The 22,884-nt window shown below is 44.7% G+C and overlaps 1 protein-coding gene across 3 annotated transcripts in view; it reads right to left on the minus strand.

Annotated features, from left to right (window-relative positions):
• Positions 1–941: 941 nt before the first annotated feature.
• Positions 942–22,884, minus strand: part of LOC110507915 (solute carrier family 12 member 9) — a 58,768-nt gene continuing 36,825 nt past the window's right edge. For all 3 annotated transcript variants that reach the window (XM_036965310.1, XM_021588336.2, XM_036965311.1), the window contains 4 exons: positions 12,712–12,904; positions 2,828–3,002; positions 2,279–2,425; positions 942–2,139 (listed from right to left, as the gene is read on the minus strand). In XM_036965310.1, the coding sequence (XP_036821205.1) occupies positions 1,208–2,139; positions 2,279–2,425; positions 2,828–3,002; positions 12,712–12,904 (1,447 nt within the window). In that variant the 3' untranslated portion in view covers positions 942–1,207. The remainder of the gene's footprint in view (positions 2,140–2,278; positions 2,426–2,827; positions 3,003–12,711; positions 12,905–22,884) is intronic.

Consider the following 22,884-nt stretch of genomic DNA (forward strand, 5'->3'; position numbering starts at 1 on the left):
GGCTTTCCACTAGATGTTGGAACATTGCTGCGGGAATTTGCTTCCATTCAGCCACAAGAGCATTAGTGATGTGGGGCACTGATGTTGGGCGACTAGGCCTGGCTCGCAGTCGGCGTTCCAATTCATCCTAAAGGTTGGGTTGAGGTCAGGGCTCTGTGCAGGCCAGTCAAGTTCTTCCACACCGATCTCAACAAAGCATTTCTGTATGGACCTCACTTTGTGCACTGGGGTATTGTCATGCTGAAACAGGAAATAGCCTTTCCCAAACTGTTGCCACAAAGTTGGAAGCACAGAATCGTCAAGAATGTCATTGTATGCTGTAGTGTTAAGATTTCCTTGCCCGAACCATGAAAAACAGCCCCAGACCATTATTTATCCTCCACCAAACTTTACAGTTAGCACTCTGCATTTGGGGAGGTAGCGTTCTCCTGGCATCCGCAAAACCCAGATAAATCCGTCGGACTGCCAGATGGTGAAGCGTAATTCATTACTCCAGAGAACGCGTTTCCACTGCACCAGAGTCTAATGGCGGTGAGCTTTACACCACTCCAGCCGATGCTTGGCATTGTGCATGGTGATCTAAGGCTTGTGTGCGGCTGCTCGGCCATGGAAACCCATTTCATGGAGATCCATTTCATGAAGCTCCCAATGAACAGTCATTGTGCTGACATTTCTTCCAGAGGCAGTTTGGAACTCGGTAGTGAGTGTTGCAACCGAGAACAAAGGATTTTTAGGTGCTAAGCGTTTCAGCACTCGGCGGTCCCGTTCTGTGAACTTGTGTGGCCTACCACTTCACGGCTGAGCCGTTGTTGCTCCTAGACGTTGCCCCTTCACAATAACAGCACTTACAGTTGACTGGGGCAATGCAGAAATTTGACGAACTGACTTGTTGGACAGTGCCACTTTGTATACTTTGTATGACAGTGCCACTTTGAAAGTCACTGATCTCTTCAGTACGGGCCATTCTACTGCCTGTTTGTGTATGGAGATTGCATGGCTGTGTGCTCGATTTTATACACATGTCAACAACAAGCATGGCTGAAATAGCCAAATCCACTTATTTGAAGGGGTGTCCACATACTTTTGTATATTAGTACAGCTTTGGGGCAGGTAAGTGGATCCTTGAGCTTGAGTAGCACTTCTACCTGCAGCAATTTGGTAAAGGGATGAGGGTTTAATCAGGGATCAGTTGGTGAGAGTTCAGGTGTTAGAGGTCAGTGGTGAGGACAGGTGTAACCCCGTGTATGAGCAGGGTAGGACCCAGGTCCTTGGTGAGCAGGTCTAGCTGGCGGAGGTAGGCCGTGTAGTGCTGCGTGTCAGCCGGGGGGTGGGGCAAATACAGGAAACGCACGGCCGGAGGGGGGCAGGCCTGATCCAGGATCAACCTATTAACCGCCAACAGATACTCATCCGACAGCCTTGTGGCGTTGCTAGGGAAGCTATTCACAAAGTCGCCGTTGTCTCCTTCCTTCTCCTCAAACAACCCCCTCTTCCCCAGCCCCTCCTCCTCTCTCTGTGACTGGCGGGTGGGTCTCCTCTTGCCCGCCTCACCCTGCCTCTGCCAGTGTAGCGCCACCTGCTGGTCCCAGGGCACAGTGTACACATTGGCTTTGATCCTCAGTTCCTTCAGCAGCTGACCCAGCTTTTCCTCAGCGCCTCGCAGGCTCCGCCCTTCCTCCACACATAGAAAGAGGCGGAGTCTAGCATGGCGCCACGCGCGGACCATGTTGAGGACGCAGGCAAGCTGGAGCAGGAAGAGGGAGCAGGTGTCTACATAGCTGGAGCTGTCTGGTCTCAGCAGGTTGACGGGCCACACATCCACGTACAGAGCACCCTTCCCTGGGGACGAGGAGATGGTTGAGGCCCGGTCGAACTGGTGGAAGTAGCGGGCTAGCGCTACATTCTTCATCATCTTCATGGCATCTGCGATCACCGCCACGTATTCTTGGGGTCCCATGACTTTTCCGTTTTCCCCCATACCATCATTGGAAGGCCGCAGGGCGGGGAAGTGGTAGGGCGGGCGTTCGTCCTCGGGGTCCTGAGTGGGGACGGTGGCAGTGAGGGCGGGGTCAGTGAGTTTGTCTTTGGGAGTGCAGTCATCATAGAAACCCAGGACCAATGTGTTGGGCCTCATCCCACCTAGAGAGACAGAGAGGGATGGAAAGAGGGAGAGATGAGTGAATGGGTGTGATTGTAAAAGAGGTGTATGAGTGACAGTTGGGCCAGTTACAGCTAATAGAGTGCATGGTATCAGAGAGTAGTGAATATAATCATTGACCTAGGCCAGAGATGAAGAGTAGATGTTGCACTCCGTGCCGTACTGAGTCAGCCAGGGTGAGGTTGACAAATGCCTTGATGTTGAGGTGGTCCACCAGAGACAACCATGAGTCATAACGGCACTGGAGAGGGTTGGACGGTAACGTGTCTGAGAGAAAGCACGAGAAGGGGTGGTGGTGGGAGTATCGATCGAGAGAGAGAGAGGGGGGGGAGAGGATGGAGAAAGAGCGAGATGGGGGGGGGGGGGGGGGGGGGGGGTAGGATGGCGAGAGCAACAAAACATCAATATCTGTGCAAACAGTTTGGCCAGGGGCCATTATCTGCCAAGTCCTCAGAGAGTAAGAGATTAAGTTATTTCTCTGTGTAGTGACCTGATTGTGCAGTGCCACAGAAAAACATAAGACACGAGAGAGAGTGAGACATGAGAGAAAGAGCACGACCGCGAGAGGGAGCGAGCGAGAGGCGCCCCGAGAGAGAGCGAGAGGCGCCCCGAGAGAGAGCGAGAGGCGCCCCGAGAGAGAGCAAGAGACGCCCCCGTGTGTCCTCTTACCCAGGTCTCCCAGCTGTACATGTCCCAGGACATAGAGACCACTCTTCTTGATGTCGTTGATGAAGGTGATGAGACCTACACTGCTACGAGGGTTAGACACCATCAGCAACAGCTGGGGTCTCCAGAACTTCACATGGTCCTTACGCACGTCCAACATCAACAGGTACTTACGCACCTGGAGGGAGAGACCGAGAGTTACGTTACAACAGAGCTGTATACTGTATAGCAGTGGATCCAAACTTTTTTTCAGTTACTGTACCACTAACTGAATTTTGCTCTGCCCGGAGTACCCCCTCAAACATTTTACCAGTAGGCCTATGGTCTCATGAGCCTTCTCAAGTACCCCCTGTAGATAGGCCAAGTACTCCTTACTACGGTTAGGAACCACTGATCTATAGTGCACACACAACAGTTATCAGGACTGGAATGCTAAATATTAGCAACATAGATGTAGGATCATAATTTGACCAATATTGTCACAGCAAAATAATCCTGCCGCAACAGGACTGACATTTTTGGCCATAATTGTTCTTAAATCGATGGTTAGGCTATTAGCCAGCCAAAAGTAGGCCACATGAAAAGTGCATTACTGTTAATATAACAATGTGTTAGTGTGGGCTTCAAGTTAATTTAAGTAAATCACTAAGCTCATCTGCGGTTCCTGCACTGCAGTAAAATTCTTAGCAACAAAAGCGTAATCAAATTAAGATCCTACATTTTGTGGCATTTCAGCCCTGACACAAAAGGACCAGCTGACATGTCGGTGATTCTCTCGTTAACACAGGTGTGAGTGTTGACGAGGACAAGGCTGGAGATCACTCTCTCATGCTGATTGAGTTCGAATAACAGACTGGAAGCTTCAAAAAGGAGGGTGGTGCTTAGAATCATTGTTCTTCCTCTGTCAACTGTGGTTACCTGCAAGGAAACACGTGCCATCATCATAGCTTTGCACAAAAAGGGCTTCACAGGCAAGGATATTGCTGCCAGTAAGATTTCACCTAAATCAACCATTTATCGGATCATCAAGAACTTCAAGGAGAGCGGTTCAATTGTTGTGAAGGCGGCTTCAGGGCACCCAAGAAAGTCCAGCAAGCGCCAGGACCGTCTCCTAGCGTTGATTCAGCTGCGGAATCGGGGCACCACCAGTACAGAGCTTGCTCAGGAATGGCAGCAGGCAGGTGTGAGTGCATCTGCACACACAGTGAGAGGAAGACGTTTGGAGGATGGCCTGTGGTCAAGAAGGGCAGCAAAGATGCCACTCTCCAGGAAAAACATCAGGGACAGACTGATATTCTGGAAAGGGTGAGGACTGGGGTAAAGTAATGTTCTCTGATGAATCCCCTTTCCGATTGTTTGGGGCATCTGGAAAAAAGCTTGTCCGGAGAAGACCAGGTGAGAGCTACCATCAGCCCTGTGTCATGCCAACAGTAAAGCATCCTGAGACCATTCATGTGTGGGACTGCTTCTCAGCCAAAGGAGTGGGCTCACTCGCAATTTTGCCTAAGAACACAGCCATGAATAAAGAAGGGTACCAACACATCCTCCGAGAGCAACTTCTCCTCCGAGAGCAACTTCATGTAATTATCAATAAAAGCCTTTGACACCTATGAAATGCTTGTAATTATACTTCAGTATTCTATAGTATCTGACAAAAATATCTAAAGACACTGAAGCAGCAAACTTTGTGAAAATGAATATTTGTATCATTCTCAAAACTTTTGGCCACGACTGTACATTATGTATATGTATGGTATAACAACAAACCACAGAGTTGGCTAAATCACAAACAAATCCGGTTACTACTGGCAACTAGAAACCATGGTGTACATGGCTTAAGTTGGCCACTCTCGCTGCATAAAACCCTTCCTTTACTTTCTTCTTACATGTGTTCCTATGCACATCCCACACAACGCCCCTTGTCTGCAGAGTGAGCGTGTGGGTCTGTCTGTGGTCTAATCAGAAGGATTCCACCACTGCAGAAACAAATTGGATCCAGAATCAGAATCCCATTAAGACATGAGACTGTGGCAGAGACTGCAGACCAGGGAGTGTGTAGGAGGGGTGTGTGGTGGTCATGAAGAGACAGTTGGCATTATGGAATGGCAGTACTGCGACCTCCCGTCATATTCTCATTACATAAAATCACATCGAGCTGTAATTATATCTACAAGACCAATGTTGAAACATTCCACGTCTGGAACATAAACCTGCCTATCCTATATTAAATTCCTGTTACATAGACAACCATATAAATAATTACTAGGTCCAAATGGCCACCAATCTACAGATATTCAAGACAATGGGCCTATTAAAAATCTCTGAAAACATTATGTTCCTTCCACCCCTCCATGGCGTGATCACTGAAGGGGGCACGACTTCCATGGCGTGATCACTGAAGGGGGCACGACTTCCATGGTGTGATCACTGAAGGGGCATGACTTCTATGGCGTGATCACTGAAGGGGGCATGACTTCCATGGCGTGATCACTGAAGGGGGCACTTCTTCCATGGCGTGATCACTGAAGGGGGCACGACTTCCATGGCGTGATCACTGAAGGGGCACGACTTCCATGGCGTGATCACTGAAGGGGCACGACTTCCATGGCGTGATCACTGAAGGGGCATGACTTCCATGGCGTGATCACTGAAGGGGCATGACTTCCATGGCGTGATCACTGAAGGGGCATGACTTCCATGGCGTGATCACTGAAGGGGCATGACTTCCATGGCGTGATCACTGAAGGGGCATGACTTCCATGGCGTGATCACTGAAGGGGCATGACTTCCATGGCGTGATCACTGAAGGGGCATGACTTCCATGGCGTGATCACTGAAGGGGCATGACTTCCATGGCGTGATCACTGAAGGGGCATGACTTCCATGGCGTGATCACTGAAGGGGCATGACTTCCATGGCGTGATCACTGAAGGGGCATGACTTCCATGGCGTGATCACTGAAGGGGCATGACTTCCATGGCGTGATCACTGAAGGGGCATGACTTCCATGGCGTGATCACTGAAGGGGCATGACTTCCATGGCGTGATCACTGAAGGGGCATGACTTCCATGGCGTGATCACTGAAGGGGCATGACTTCCATGGCGTGATCACTGAAGGTGCATGACTTCTATGGCTTAATCACTGTAGGGGCATGACTTCCATGGTGTGATCACTGAAGGGGCATGACTTCTATGGCGTGATCACTGAAGGGGCATGACTTCCATGGCGTGATCACTGAAGGGGCATGACTGCATATGTGTAAGACGTGTAGTCGATTCTAGGTTTCACTTAGTATCCGATCTCTCTAATTACTGATCTAACAATAAAACACTGATACACGGTTTACCGATTACCAAAACCCCACGTGAATAATTTGTGAATGCGTGTGTATGTATGTTTCTGTGAGAGTACGTTTGTGTGTGTACCTACGGCTAATGATGAGAATGCTAAACACATAATGATTATAATGATGATAATGTTTATTAAAGTTTTTGCCAAACCGAGAGAGTTCCTGGAGTCAATGTGCTTCTGCCTCCTCCACTCATCTACCGCTCCAGCTGTCCCTCACTCCGTCCCTCTCCAATCACCCTCTCTTGTGATCCATCTCCATCACAGTCTTCTGATAGATCACATTTTCTTAATCCCTCCCCTCTCTCTCTCTCTCACCACCCTATCCCCGTGTCACTGCATTTGCATCTTTTCTTAACTTCGACATTATTTTCTATCCGCCCACCAAGAAACTCATGTCTTTTTCTTTCATGTCAATCACTCCTTCAATACTATACCCATCCCTCAAGACTATCAGCTTATATCTCCTTGCCTGTATCACATGAATCCAATCTTCTTTGGTCTTTCCTCAATGTCACCGATCCATGCCAAAACATGCACCCTCGTAATCCCTCCACACACAAGTTAGTTTAAACTAAGTGTTTCCGCGTTCCTCGTGTTTCCCTCTCTCCCTGGGGATGGGGAGAGGAAGCATTGGAGAAAGGCTCAATAAGTTAAGTGGCTGTAATAATGCTCCTGGAGCAGCCTAGCTTTTGACAGGCTCCTGGCACTTCACTGCCCAGGCAACCGTCCCCTTGGCAACAGTCCCTCCTGGCAACACTAGAGCAAAAGGCTTGTAGAATAGAGGACAAATATACAAATACTTCGGGATGATAGGCTTGGGCGATATATTGTATATACCATATTCCCGGGGTATTTGGAAATAGCCACAGGATGGTTTTTCAATACTGCGAATACTATTGAAACTATTCGTTTGAAGTGTTTCCATACATTTGTATATTTGCAGCTACTTTAGGTAAATACCTGCAATAAGTTAAGAGATTAAGCGGATTGTGTTCTTGTGAAGCTTAGCATAGTTCCCCAGAACAGTTGAGCCAGAAAATAGCTTCATTTTCATCAGATGACAACCAAAGTGCAAAGCTATTTTGCTTGGAAACACACAAGTAAATGAGCTTACAATGAAAAAGCAAGGTCTTTTTTGCAAGAACAATGCATGGCCATATTTCTAATGTTTATCATATCAAATTTGATTTGTCACATACAGTTGAAGTCAGAAGTTTACATACACCTTAGCTAAATACATTTAAACTCAATTTTTTCACAATTCCTGACATTTAATCCTAGTAAAAATTCTCTGTCTTAGGTCAGTTAGGATCACTACTTTATTTTAAGAATGTGAAATGTCAGAATAATAAGAGAGAATGATATATTTCAGCTTTCATTTCCTTCATCACATTCCCTGTGGGTCAGAAGTTTACATACACTCAATTAGTATTTGGTTGCATTGCCTTTAAATTGTTTAACTTGTGTCAAACACTTCGGGAAGCCTTCCACAAGCGTCCCACAATAAGTTGGGTGAATTTGGTCCAATTCCTCCTGACAGAGCTGGTGTAACTGAGTCAGGTTTGTAGGCCTCCTTGCTCGCACACGCCTTTTCAGTTCTGCCCACAAATGTGCGACAGGATTGAGGTCAGAGCTTTGTGATGGCCACTCCAATACCTTGACTTTGTTGTCCTTAAGCCATTTTGCCACAACTTTGGAAGTATGCTTGGGGTCATTGTCCATTAGGAAGACCCATTTGCGAGCAAGCTTTAACTTCCTGGCTGATGACTTGAGATGTTGCTTCAATATAGCCACAATTTTCCATTCTCATGATGCCATCTATTTTGTGAAGTGCACCAGTCCCTCCAGCAGCAAAGCACCCCGACAACATGATGCTGCCACCCCCGTGCTTCACGGTTGGGATGGTGTTCTTCGGCTTGCAAACTTGTAAACTTCTGACCCACTGGAATAGTGATACAGTGAATTATAAGTAAATAATCTGTCTGTAAACAATTGTTGGAAAAATGACTTGTGTCATGTACAAAGTAGATATCCTAAACGACTTGCCCAAAACTATAGTTTGTTAACAAGAAATTTGTGGAGTGGTTGAAAAACGAGTTTTAATGACTCCAACCTAAGTGTATGTAAACTTCCGACTTCAACTCTACACATAGTTAGCAGATGTTATTGCAAGTGTAGTGAAATGCTTGTGCTTCTAGTTCCGACAGTGCAGTAATATCTAACAAGTAATCCAACAATTCCCCAACAACTACCTAATACACACACATCTAAAGGGGTGAATGAGAATATGTACATGTAAGTATATGGATGAGCGATAGCGAAGGAGCAATAGATGGTATAAAATACAGTACATACATGTGATATGAGTAATGCAAGATATGCAAACATTATTAAAGCGGTATTATTTTAAGTGCATTGTTTAAAGTGACTAGTGATCCATTTATTAAAGTGTCCAGTGATTGGGTCTCAATGTAGGCAGCAGCGTTTCAGAGTTGGTGATTGATGTTTAGCAGTCTGTTGGCCTTGAGATAGAAGCTGTTTTTCAGTCTCTACGTCCCAGCTTTGATGCACCTGTACTGACCTCGCCTTCTGGATGGTAGCGGTGTGAACAGGCAGTGGCTCGAGTGGTTAATGTCCTTGGATTATCTTTTTAGCCTTCCTGTGACATTGGGTGCTGTAGGTGTCATGGAGGGCAGGTAGTTTGCCACCAGTGATAAATTGTGCAGACTGCACCACCCTCTGGACAGCCTTGTGGTTGAGGGGCGCTCTTGCACCTTCTTCACCACACTGTCTGTGTGGGTGGACCATTTCAGTATGTCGTTAAAAAAAAGTTTCACCGTCTCCATTGCTGTCCTTTCGATGTGGATAGGGGGGTGCTCCCTATGCGGTTTCCTGAAGTCCACGATCAGCAGTGGCGAAGGGTGCTGCGCTAGCGCATAGCGCAATCAATATGCTGGAAGAATTTAGGTTTGTTAAAATCCCCAGTTACAACAAATGCAGTCTCAGGATGTATGGTTTCCAGTTTGCATTTAGTCTAGTGAAGTTCCTTGATGGCCATCTTGGTGTCTGCTTGAGGGGGAATGTACACAGCTGTTATAACTTAAGAGAATTCTCTTGGTAGGTAAAATGCCGGCACTTGATTGTAAGGAACTCTTGATCGGGTGAGCAGGACTTGAGTTCCTGTATGTTGTTATGATTACGCCATGAGTAGTTAGTCATGAAGAATACACCCCTGCCCTTCCTCTTCCCAGAGAGGTGTTTATCTCCGTTGGCGTGATGCATGGAGAAGCCCGGTGGCTGAACCGATTCCGACAACATATCCCGAGAGAGCCATGTTTCCGTGAAACGGACATGTTACAATCTCTGATGTCTCTCTGCAAGGCAACCCTTGCTCGAATTTTGTCTACCTTGCTGTCAAGAGACTGGACATTGGCTAGTAGTATACTCGGGAGTGGTGTGCACGTCTACGGAGCTTGGCCAGGTGACGACTTCGTCTGCGGCGTCATTCTTTTGGATCGCCTACTGGAATTCGCTCCATTGTCCTGGGTGGTGGTCCGAACAGAGGATCCGCTTCGGGAAAGTTATATTCCCGGTCGCAATGTTGGGAAGTTGACATTGCTCTTATATCCAATAGTTCTTCCCAGCTGTATGTAATAAGACTTGAGATTTCCTGGGGTAACAATGTAAGAAATAACACATAAAAAAATACTTCATACTTTCCTAAGAACTCGAAGGGAACATCTCTGTCGGGCCCATACTGGAACCATTAAAAATAAAAAACAGAAAGTATTCAGACACTTGCTATGAGACTCAAAATTGAGCTCAGGTGCACTCTGTTTCCATTGATCATCCTTGATATGTTTCTACAACTTGATGTCCACCTGTGGTAAATTCAATCGATTGGACATGATTTGGAAAGAGACACCTGTCTATATTTGGTCCCACAGTTGAGAGTGCATGTCAGAGCAAAAACCAAGCCATGAGGTCGAAGGAATTGTTTGTAGAGCTCTGAGACAGGCTTGTGTCGAGGCAGAGATCTGGGGAAGGGTACCAAAACAGTTCAGTAGTATTGAAGGTCCCCAAGAACACAGTGGCCTCCATCATTCTTAAATGTAAGAAGTTTGGAACCACCAAGACTCTTCCTAGAGCTGGCCGCCTGGCCACACTGAGCAATTGGGGGAGAAGGGCCTTGATCAGAGAGTTGACCAAGAACCCGATGGTCACTCTGACAGAGTTCCTCTGTTGAGACGGGAGAACCTTCCAGAAGGACGGCCATCTCTTCAGGCCTTTATGGTAGAGTGGCCAGACGGAAGCAACTCCTCAGTAAAATGCACACGACAGCCTGCTTAGAGTTTGCTAAAAGGAACATAAAGGACTTAGACCATGAGAAACAAGATTCTCTGGTCTGATGAAACCAAGACTGAACTCTGGCCTGAATGCCAAGTGTCACGTCTGGAGGAAACCTGGCACCATCCTTACGGTGAAGCATGGTGGTGGCAGCATAATGCTGTGGGGATGTTTTTCAGCGGCAGGGACTTGGAGACTAGTCAGGATCGAGGGAAAGATCAACAGAGCAAAGTACAGAGAGATCCTTGATGAACACCTGCTCCAGAGCACTCAGGACCTCAGACTGGGGTGAAGGTTCACCTTTCACAGGACAACGACCCTAATCACACAGCCAAGACAACGCAGGAGTGGCTTCTGTATAAGTCTCTGAATGTCCTTGAGTGGCCCAGCTAGAGCCCGGACTTGAACCCAATCAAACATCTCTGTAGAGACCTGAAAATAGAATATATATATATATATACACACAGTGCCTTGCGAAAGTATTCGGCCCCCTTGAACTTTGCGACCTTTTGCCACATTTCAGGCTTCAAACATAAAGATATAAAACTGTATTTTTTTGTGAAGAATCATTCCTCCTTGCAAAACAGCTCGAGCTCAGTGAGGTTGGATGGTGAGCATTTGTGAACAGCAGTTTTCAGTTCTTTCCACAGATTCTCGATTGGATTCAGGTCTGGACTTTGACTTGGCCATTCTAACACCTGGATATGTTTATTTTTGAACCATTCCATTGTAGATTTTGCTTTATGTTTTGGATCATTGTCTTGTTGGAAGACAAATCTCCGTCCCAGTCTCAGGTCTTTTGCAGACTCCATCAGGTTCTTCCAGAATGGTCCTGTATTTGGCTCCATCCATCTTCCCATCAATTTTAACCATCTTCCCTGTCCCTGCTGAAGAAAAGCAGGCCCAAACCATGATGCTGCCACCACCATGTTTGACAGTGGGGATGGTGTGTTCAGCTGTGTTGCTTTTACGCCAAACATAACGTTTTGCATTGTTGCCAAAAGTTCAATTTTGGTTTCATCTGACCAGAGCACCTTCTTCCACATGTTTGGTGTGTCTCCCAGGTGGCTTTTGGCAAACTTTAAACAACACTTTTTATGGATATCTTTAAGAAATGGCTTTCTTCTTGCCACTCTTCCATAAAGGCCAGATTTTAGCAATATACAACTGATTGTTGTCCTATGGACAGAGTCTCCCACCTCAGCTGTAGATCTCTGCAGTTCATCCAGAGTGATCATGGGCCTCTTGGCTGCATCTCTGATCAGTCTTCTCCTTGTATGAGCTGAAAGTTTAGAGGGACGGCCAGGTCTTGGTAGATTTGCAGTGGTCTGATACTCCTTCCATTTCAATATTACAGTGCACAGTGCTCCTTGGGATGTTTAAAGCTTGGGAAATCTTTTTGTATCCAAATCCGGCTTTAAAACTTCTTCACAACAGTATCTCGGACCTGCCTGGTGTGTTCCTTGTTCTTCATGATACTCTCTGCGCTTTTAACGGACCTCTGAGACTATCACATTGCAGGTGCATTTATACTGAGACTTGATTACACACAGGTGGATTGTATTTATCATCATTAGTCATTTAGGTCAACATTGGATCATTCAGAGATCCTCACTGAACTTCTGGAGAGAGTTTGCTGCACTGAAAGTAAAGGGGCTGAATAATTTTGCACGCCCAACTTTTCAGTTTTTGATTTGTTAAAAAAGTTTGAAATATCCAATAAATGTCGTTCCACTTCATGATTGTGTCCCACTTGTTGTTGATTCTTCACAAAAAAATACAGTTTTATATCTTTATGTTTGAAGCCTGAAATGTGGCAAAAGGTCGCAAAGTTCAAGGGGGCCGAATACTTTCCGAATGCACTGTATGTATAATTTTGTGAGCTAGAGTGCTTGTCTTTGCAATTCATTTATTTTCATTTGTGCTCGTTAACATACTTAGCTAGCAGCTTCCATGGAAATTAGTTATTATTTGTGCTAATTTTGTTAGCATTCTGGTAGACACCCAATGGGATTTTTGCCCCCTTGTATACGAAACTGGTAATAGCATAAATTCCGAGATGATAGAAGGACTGAAGGACAGTATAACAATGTGAAAACCGCCCAACCCTACCGGATGATGTCATGTCAATGTTCTGCAGACTGATGTAGCTGAGGTAGTGGATGTAGAACAGAAGTGCGTGTGTACCTGGTGGAAGATGAGAGCCTGGCTGATATAGCCCCAGCTGCTGGTAGGGCTGAGGTAGTGGATGAGCAGCAGTAGAAGCAGCATGAAGGCGATGGAGGCTGAGGCGTAGATAGCGTTGATCAGGAACATCATGATAGCACAGCCCACGATGCCCAGCACACAGGTGTGCCAGGTGAAGTAACGGAAGGTGGGCCTGGAGGGAGAGGGGAGAGGGTTTACACACACACCTTTGCAAATGCATGTGCTTTTAGAGAAGCAAATGATCTTATTTTTTTTCTCTCGCTTTCCCCACTCTCTCTCTCTCTCGCTCACTCACACACGAGCAATCTAAGTGAACGTAAAGCTCCAAGCATGATAAACAACTGGAGTTGAGTCAGTGTATAGAAAGTGATTGGGTTAATTATCCGTTGTGTTTTTGTGCACAAACTCATTCAGTCTTAGACTAACTGCATCTATAGAAAGGTGTACAGTTCAGTGTGTAGTGTACATGCATTGTGTGCGTTTGAGAGAGAGAGAGTAAATTAGTGTGTGTTAGTTAATGTGTTTGTGAGCATATAATTAGAATACTAGAATGGACAGGAACCTACACACCACATATTTATTTATATACTGGATTCTTGACATAGCTCACTAATAAACACTGAGTGTAGATCCAGTGGTGTGATAAGATCAATTCAATTGAGGCGTGGCCCCTCACTGGCCAATCAGCACATCCTCCATTGTGAAACGTTTGGTTGCTTCAAGTTGTGTATTTATGGTCTTTTATGTATTACCTTGGAATCAACTCAATTCCAAAGTTAGTCTGTTATAGTTTGTTAAATGGCTTATAGAAATGAAATAACAAAATGTAGACCTATCTATGCTAAATGCATTAACTTGAACCCATTTGCATTCCACATTGTTCTAATGAATTGCATGGATTCAATAGCATTCACAAGGACATAGGGGCTAGACCTACTATAAATTACATTACGGCTGAGCATGGACATGCCAAACATCAATGAGGAAGATTAATTTAATTATTGATAAGGTCTAAAAACAAATCAAAATAACTCGTTTTAATTAGGCCATCACACTTACAGGCACCATCATTTCTCCCCGTGGGCATAGAATATTAAAACAACACAGACTATGGAGGGGTTTACACACATCCAAACATTTCACAGTAGCTGGACAAAGATCCAATATAAAGATAAAGGGAGAAAGTCCACACCGTTGTACTGCTCCCAAATAGGCCTGTGTTTTATGAACATAATCAGAACCATCTTACAGATCAGATCACATTCACACATCTCCAGAAGTTGCATTGCATGTACGCCACAGACGTAGTCACAATAAAACCCGGAAAACTACTCTAATAAGATTGCTTGTTTTTCTTTTAATTATATTACAACAAATCCCCCTTTTTTTTTACAACAATAAATGTACAAATGTAATGTCATAAAATCGGTAGGATAAAACACACTGATGTTAAACCAGCCTTCGTTATACAGTAGTAGGCCTAAGGGAGGGCTTGTGTTTTGAAAAAACACTATTTTTATATACAAAAGTATGTGGACACCAATCCCGAGTGGCACAGCTCAGTGCTAGAGGTGTCAACAGACCCTGGTTCGATTCCAGGCTGTATCACAACCGGTCGCGGCTGGGAGTCCCATAGGTCGGCGCACAATTGGCCCAGCGTCATCAGGATTAGGGTTTGGCCAGGGTAGGCTGTCATTGTAAATAAGAATGTTCTTAACTGACTTGCCTAGTTAAATAAAGGTTAAGTAAATAAATATGTGGACTCAGCTATTCCAGCCACACCGGTTGCTGACAGGTGTATAAAATCGAGCACACAGCCATGCAATCTCCATAGACAAACATTGACAGTAGAATGGTCTTACTGAAGCGCTCAGTGACTTTCAATGTGTCACTGTCATAGGATGCCACCTTTCCAACAAGTCAGTTCGTTACATTTCTGCCCTGCTAGAGTAGCCCCGGTCAATTGTGATGTTATTGTGAAGTGGAAACATCTAGAAGCAACAACGGCTCAGCTGAGAAGTGGTAGGCCACACAAGCTCACAGAATGGGACCACCGAGAGCTAAAGCACGTAAAAATCATCTGTCCTCGGTTGCAACACTCACTACTGAGTTCCAAACTGCCACTGGAAGCAAGGTCAGCACAAGAACTGTTCATTGGGAGCTTCATGAAATGGGTTCCCATGTTCGAGCAGCCAAATGCAAGCCTAAGTTCACCATGCACAATGTCAAGCGTCGGCTGGAGCGGTATAAAGCTTGCCACCATTGGACTCTGGAGCAGTGGAAACGCATTCTCTGTAGAGATGATCCACCCTTCACCATATGACAGTCCAACTGACAAATCTGGGCTTGGCGGATGCCAGGGGAACGCTACCTGCCCCAATGTATAGTGCCAACTGTAAAGTTTGGTGGATGAGGAATACTGGTCTGGGGTTGTTTTTCATGGTTCGGGCTAGGCCCCTTAGTTCCAGTGAAGGGAAACTTAATGCTATAGCATACAAATTACAACTCTGTGCTTCCAACTTTGTGGCAACAGTTTGGTGAAGGCCCTTTCCTGTTGCAGCATGACAATGCTCCCGTGAACAAAGTGAAGTCCATCCGGAAATTATTTGTTGAGATTGGTGTGGAAGAACTTGACTGGCCTGCAGAGCCCAGACCTCAACCCAGCGAAGACCTTTGGGATGAATTGGAAGGCGACCGTGAGCCAGGTCTAATCACCCAACATCAGTTCCGACCTCACTAATGCTTGTGGCTGAATGGAAGCAAGACCCTGCAGAAATGTTACAACATCTAGCGGAAAGCCTTCCCAGAAGAGTGGAGGCTGTTATGCCAGCAAAGGGGGACCAACTCCATATTAATGCCCATGATTTTGGAATGAGACGTTTGAGGAGAAGTTGTCCACACACTTTTGGTAATGCAGTGTATGAAACAGAACACAAGCAATTGTTACAGGTTACAAATAACTTCTAAAATACGAGGTTCACCGGGATTCACATTTCTCGCTTCATGATGGGCATGTGCACGTACATCATGGACAGGGTTTTACACATGTCCAGAACAGGACCTACATGGTCAAAATAATGTGGGCGTGCCTGCAATGCATTGGTAAAAAGGGGATTTCAGTTCACCGTTTTACTCCTCTCAAACTTTATATTTTAATAAAACGTTGGTGATTAAGATTTATTTCAAAGCGATCTTAGGAGCCAAACCCTTTAGACTACTTTGTGATTTCATTGGGCAGGACAAAAAAAGCCTTCATTGAGAGAGGAGGCTATGCCAAATCAAAAACAAAATGGGAAAAAAATAGTTTATGTTTCTAAATACAAAGAATACAGGCACCAAAAGCACCTTAGGCTGGCCTTGCTCCATGCTCATATGGGCAGTGTGCATCGTGGCTGGATAGGCTGCGTTTCCACAGTCAAAATTCATAAAATAACCAACTGGGTTACCGCCAAAACCAGCTTTTGGTTAATCTTAAACATCCCTATCAGCGCTGTCTGAAATTAGCACTTTGGATCATGTTAAGACATACCTCAAATATTTCCACCCCTCCCATTTTTATTACATTTGCAAAAAAAAAAGAAGTGTTTTTGATTTGTCATTATGGGGTATTGTGTGTAGATTGATGATGAAAAAAATATTCCATCCATTTTAGAATAAGGCTGTAATGTAACAAATCGTGGGAAAAGTCGAGGTGTCTGATCACTTTCCGAATGCACTGTATGTGTGTGTGTCAATGAGTGTGAGCGTGTCTGATGTATGCATTTGCGTGTGTTTGATGCATGTGTGTGCCACACCTGAGCTCCCCATGCAGGTGCAAACAAAGGTAGGGTCATTGATCACGTAGCGACCCCAATCTCCTGCAATAACATCTTCAGCAGATAAACAGCTATTAAAGGCTAGCTACTATAATTACCATCCAAATGAACAGGCCTGGGCCCAGCTGGGAGAGCTAGGCTACGCTAAAAGACTTAGCTTCATTAACAGAGTGGAATGCACCCGAGCGCTAATTGATAAGTAGCTCCCGCTAAAACGTGATGGGAGAGAGAGAAGATTAGAAAAGGAGGAGTGTAATGACTGTACCACTCTCTCAATCACCAGAGAAGAGTGAAGTACCCTACATGATCAAAAGTATGTGGACACCTGCTTGTTGAACATCTCATTCCAAAATCATGGGCATTAATATGGAGTTGGTCCCCCTTTACTGCTATAACAGCCTCCACTCTTCTGGGAAGGCTTTCCACTAGATGTTGGAATATTGCTGCAGGGACTTGCTTCAAGGTCAGCCACAAGAACAATAGTGAGGTCGGAACTGATGTTGGGTGATTAGGCCTGGCTTGCAGTCGGCGTTTCAATTATTACCAAAGGTGCGCTATGGGCCTGAGGTCTGGACTCTGTGCAGGCCAGTCAAGTTCTTTCACACCGATCTCGACAAACCATTTCTGTATGGACTTCGCTTGGTGCATAGGAGCATTGATAAGATTTCCCTTCACTGGAACTAAGGGGCCTGACTCGAACCATTGAAAACAGCCCCAGACCATTATACCAAACTTTACAGTTGGGACTATACATTGGGGCAGGTAGCGTTCCCCAAACCTCTGTCAAACCCAGATTCATCCGTCGGACTGCCAGATGGTGAAGCGTGATTCATCACTCCAGAGAACACAGTGAGCTTTACACCACTCCAGCCGATGCTTGGCATTGTGCATAGTGATCTTAGGCTTGTGTGAGGCTGCTCGGCCATGGAAACCCATTTCATGAAGCTCCCGATGAACAGTTCTTGTGCTGACGTTGCTTCCAGAGGCAGTCTGGAACTCAGTAGTGAGTGTTGCAACTGAGGACAGACGACTTTATGCGCTTCAGTACTCAGCGTTTCCGTTCTGTGAGCTTGTGTGGCTTACCACTTCACGGCTGAGCCGTTGTTGCTCCTAGAGGCCGTTGTTGCTCCTAGAAGTTTCCACTTTACAATAACAAAACTTTCAGTTGACCGGGGCAGCTCTAGCAGCACAGAAATTTGACAAACTGGCTTGTTGGAAAGGACGCATCCTATGACGGTGCCACGTTGAAAGTCACTGAGCTCTTCAGTAAGGCCATTCTACTGACAATGTTTGTCTATGGAGATCGCATGGCCGTGTTCTTGATTTTATACACCGGTCAGCAACGGGTGTGGCTGAAATAGCCGAATCGTCTTATTTGAAGGGGCATCCACATACTTTTGTATATATAGGTGTAGCTCTTCTTTCCCCTACAGTTTGCGCAACCTTCTCTCCACACTTTCCATTTGTTTTAGCTCTAATTACACATAATGTCACCCCCAATGTCTTACTTTTCAATCTTACACACACACCCCCCCCCCCCCCCCCCCCCAGTCCCTCTTGCTCACTATCCACTCCTCTTTCTTTCTCTCCCTCCCTGCTGGAGTCATTATGTTAAAAGCTCAACCTGCCTGCTCTCCCTTTCTTTCACTCTCTCCTTTGGTCTCTTTAATCCCTCTCTCATTAGTGGCAGTGCATCGCTGGCACTCCCCATGTCTCTCCCCTCCTCTCTCGCATACCAATCATTTCCCAATGACTGATGTCACTTTGCTACCAATCATTTCCCAATGACTGATGTCACTTTGCTACCAATCATTTCCAAATGACTGATGTCACTTTGCTGACATTAGCAAAAAAATAATGTCCACCATCAAATATTGAGAGAGGGAGGAGACACGGCAGCCAGCCAAAAGACACATCATGATTAGATGACATAACTGTGCAATGGCCGACCATCACCTTAAAACACCCTCGCTCTGCAAACACACACTTGACAAGTGCACACAAAGCCGGCAGATCTATAAATACAATGTCAGTGAGTGCTCATTCACACATTACATGTAATTTGAGAAGTAATTAGAGTAACCTTCACAAAATGTACACTTAGACTGACTGCATGTTAATAACAGAGCCTGGCCTTCAAGTCTTACTCAAAAATATAGCCTGTGTGTGTGTGTGTGTGTGTGTGTGTGTGTCTAAGCCACTCAGCCCTGTCCTCTAGTCTAAACCCAGTAGTCAGTCCCATCACTAGTAGAACATACTGACCCAGAGGAGCGCTCTGAAAAACTGGAGCCATTTACTGATAAAGCTGCAGCCAACAGCCCTTTCACGGTCCTTTAAACCCACATTCAGAAAGATGAAGAGGAGTGTGTTGGACACAGTGAAAACGCACACACAGATTTTCACACATCCCTTTACACGCTTTTCTCACACACAGAGGACACACGCACACACTTAACAAGCGGACAGCTCTTCCGCTACATCATAATTCAGTATCCCGCTCCCTGTCAGCTAAAACACCCGCGTGCCAAATTTAGGGGAAAGAGGAAATATTTCTGCTAAATGAGTTATGCTAATTACAGAGCAGTTCTCAGGGGAGAGACACACTAAATGGCTTTAAATTATTTCCGGCTGGAAAGAGACGCAGGGAACACAACAAACAACACCCAATACCAGCCCTGCGACAACAGCAGCAACAACAGGCTAATATAATTAAGGAAGTGCCCCACAGCAGCCAGCCAACCACGCGCCTTATCAGCACCCCACCCGAATCGCATCGGCCAATAGGGAGGGAGATACGGAGGGTGGGAAAAGTTTGGTTAACTCGATATATATATATATATATATATATATATATATATATATATATATATATATATATATATATATATATATATATATATATATATATAAAAAACTTTGTTCACTTAAAATACCCTTGACACATGGACAAGCACTGATATGGACAGAGAAGTACAGGGATGCAGGAACGTCTAGAGATAGTGTCCCCTCTATGAAAAATGAGTTGTGATACACAGATGTGTCCACATACCTACCCAGGCACACATTAGAGCTGCACAACATTATTATCTAGGTAATGCTCTAAGACTAACTGAACTGTGCTGTCTGCTGGAGTGAAAGGGGGTGAGTCTTTGTGTGTGTGCTGTGGATATTGCACATCAATATCGCAATTTAGATAAAAATTTGATTAATTGTGCAGACCTAGCACACATCAACGTTAAGGATTCACCATATTCAACACACACTTATCTGCATCCCTTCTGAGATGTGCAGCTAGGAGAAGTGGACAGTTTGTGTCTTAATTAGCACGTGACCACGACACCCAGCTGGCATACAGTGGAACACTAACACACTCAATACCATCAGACGGGGGGGGGGGGGGGGGGGGGGGGGGGAAACATGTGTGTGAAAGGAAGAGAGAGAACCAGAGCGAGACGGGTGGAGAGATTTGGAGGCGATCGAGAGAAAGAGATGGAGGAGAGAGAGAGAGATGACGGAAAGAGAGATATGACGGAAAGAGAGAAAAATAAACAATAACATTAATTGAGGGAGAGAAGTCATGCAGAAGAACAGCTCCTGACTTGTTATAACTTTCTGGTTGTTAATCTCTCTGGGATATGTGGGACGGTAGCGTCCCACCTCACCAACAGCCTGTGAAATTGCAGGGCACCAAATTCAAAACAACAGAAATCCCATTATTAAAATTCCTCAAACATACAAGTATTTTACACCATTTTAAAGATAAACTTGTAAATCCAGCCACAGTGTCCGATTTCAAAAAGGCTTTACGACGAAAGCAAACCAAATGATTATGTTAGGTCAGTACCTAGTCACAGAAAGCAGAAAGAGATAAAATGAATCAGTAACCTTTGATGATCTTCATCAGATGACACTCATAGGACTTCATGTTACACAATACATGTATGTTTTTTGTTTGATAAAGTTCATATTTATATCCAAAAATCTATTTACATTGTTGCGTTACGTTCAGTAGTTCCAAAGCATCCAGTGATTTTGCAGAGAGCCACATCAATTTACAGAAATACTCATAAACATTGATAAAAGATACAACTGTTATGCATGGAATTTTAGATCCACTTCTCCTTAACCTCGATGTTAGGGGGCTGTACTTTCATTTTTGGAAAAAAAACATTCCCGTTTTAAAACGGGATATTTTGTCAGGAAAAGATGCTAGAATATGCATATAATTGACAGCTTTGGATAGAAAACACTAACGTTTCCAAAACTGTAAAGATATTGTCTGCGAGTAGAACAGAACTGATGTTGCAGGCGAAAGCCTGAGAAAAATCCAATCCAGAAGTGCCCCAGGTTTTTAAAGCGCTGCATTCCAATGACTCCCTATTCAGCTGTGAATGTACCATCAATGAGCTTACACTTTCTACGTATTCCCCAAGGTGTCTACAGCATTGTGACATAGTTTTACGCATTTCTGTTGAAGAATAGCCGTAGGCGGCCACATTGCGTAAGTGGTCACATGGTGGCTCCGAGAGAGATTCTCGCGTAAAATATACAGATAGCCATTACTCCAATCGGTCCTAGTGAAAAACGAATTGTCCCGACAGATATATTATCGAATAGATATTAGAAAAACACCTTGCCATGTTTCTGTCATATTATGGAGCTAATTTGGAATATTTTTTGCATTGTGGTGAACGCAATTTCCGGGCGATTTCTCAGCCAAACGTGAAGAACAAACGGAGCTATTTCGCCTACAAAAATAATATTTTGGGAAAAAATGAACTTTGGCTGTCTACCTGGGAGTCTCGTGAGTGAAAACATCCGAAGTTCAAAGGTAAACGATTTAATGTGATTGCTTTTCTGATTTCCGTGACAAGGTTGCCTGCTGCTAGCAAGGTATAATGCTATGCTAGGCTATGATAAACTTACAAATGCTTGGCTGTAAAGCATATTTTGAAAATCTGAGACGACAGGGTGATTAACAAAAGGCTAAGCTATGTTCCAATATATTTCACTTGTGATTTTCATGAATAGGAATATTTTCTAGGAAGATTTATGTCCGTTGCGTTATGCTAATTAGTGTCAGATGATGACAACGGTCCCATTCACGGGATGGGGTGTCACTTCAGGTTAATGCAACTGCTGTGTCAGATTTCACTTCACTTTACAGAAAAAGCACACCATGCAATAATCTGAGTACAGCGCTCAGACAACAAAACAAGCCAAACAGATACCCTCCATGTTGTGGAGTCAACAGAAGTCAGAAATAGCATCATAAATATTCACTTACCTTTGATGATCTTCATCAGAATGCACTCCCAGGAATCCCAGTTCCACAACAAATGTTTGTTTTGTTCGATAAAGTCCATCATTTATGTCCAAATACCTCCTGTTTGCGCGTTTAGTACACAATCCAAACTCACGAGGCGCGGGCAAAACCAGGCGAAAGTTCAGACAAAGTCATATTACAGTTCGTAGAAACATGTCAAATGAAGTATAGAATCAATCTTTAGGATGTTTTTATCATAAATCTTCAATAATGTTTCAACCAGAGAATTCCTTTGTCTGCAGAAATGAGGGAAATGGAGCGCAGCTAATTCTCACGTGAGCGTGATTGATAAGCTCATGGCACCGTGCCAGACCCATGACTCAATCAGCTCTCATTCGCCCCCTCCTTCACAGTAGAAGCCTCAAACAACGTTCTAAAGACTCTTGACATCTAGTGGAAGCCTTAGGAAGTGCAATATGACCCCATAGACACTGGATATTTGATAGGCAATGACTTGAAAAACTACAAACCTCAGATTTCCCACTTCCTGGTTGTATTTTTTCTCAGGTTTTTGCCTGCCATATGAGTTCTGTTATACTCACAGATATCATTCAATCAGTTTTAGAAACTTCTGAGTGGTTCCTATCCAAATCTACTTATATTATGCATATATTAGCAACTGGGCCTGAGTAGCAGGCAGTTTACTCTGGGCACCTTATTCATCCAAGCTACTCAATACTGCCCCCCAGTCCCAAAGAATTTAAGAACGAGACTGACAATTAAATTAGCAAAAAATTTTGTAGGTAATCAAATTGTACAACTGAAGATCAACACAGGAGGTAAATATTGGTCTTTTAACTCACTCTCTCTGTCAATCTTCATCGTGGTAGCTAGCCAAATTCAAATATGTAAGCTAGCTTACTGTCTAGCTCCAACTATTTACTGGTGGTAACCATAGCAACATGGCAACTGAGGCAGCGCCAGCAGCAGAGACAGAGACTTTCCCCCCCTTTTATTTTTGAATACCCAGCAAAAATCAAATCCGAGAAGGGAAGAATGAATTTTAAATCA

The sequence above is a fragment of the Oncorhynchus mykiss genome, chromosome 27 (assembly GCF_013265735.2).
Source record: "Oncorhynchus mykiss isolate Arlee chromosome 27, USDA_OmykA_1.1, whole genome shotgun sequence".
NCBI classification, from domain to species: Eukaryota; Metazoa; Chordata; class Actinopteri; order Salmoniformes; family Salmonidae; genus Oncorhynchus; species Oncorhynchus mykiss.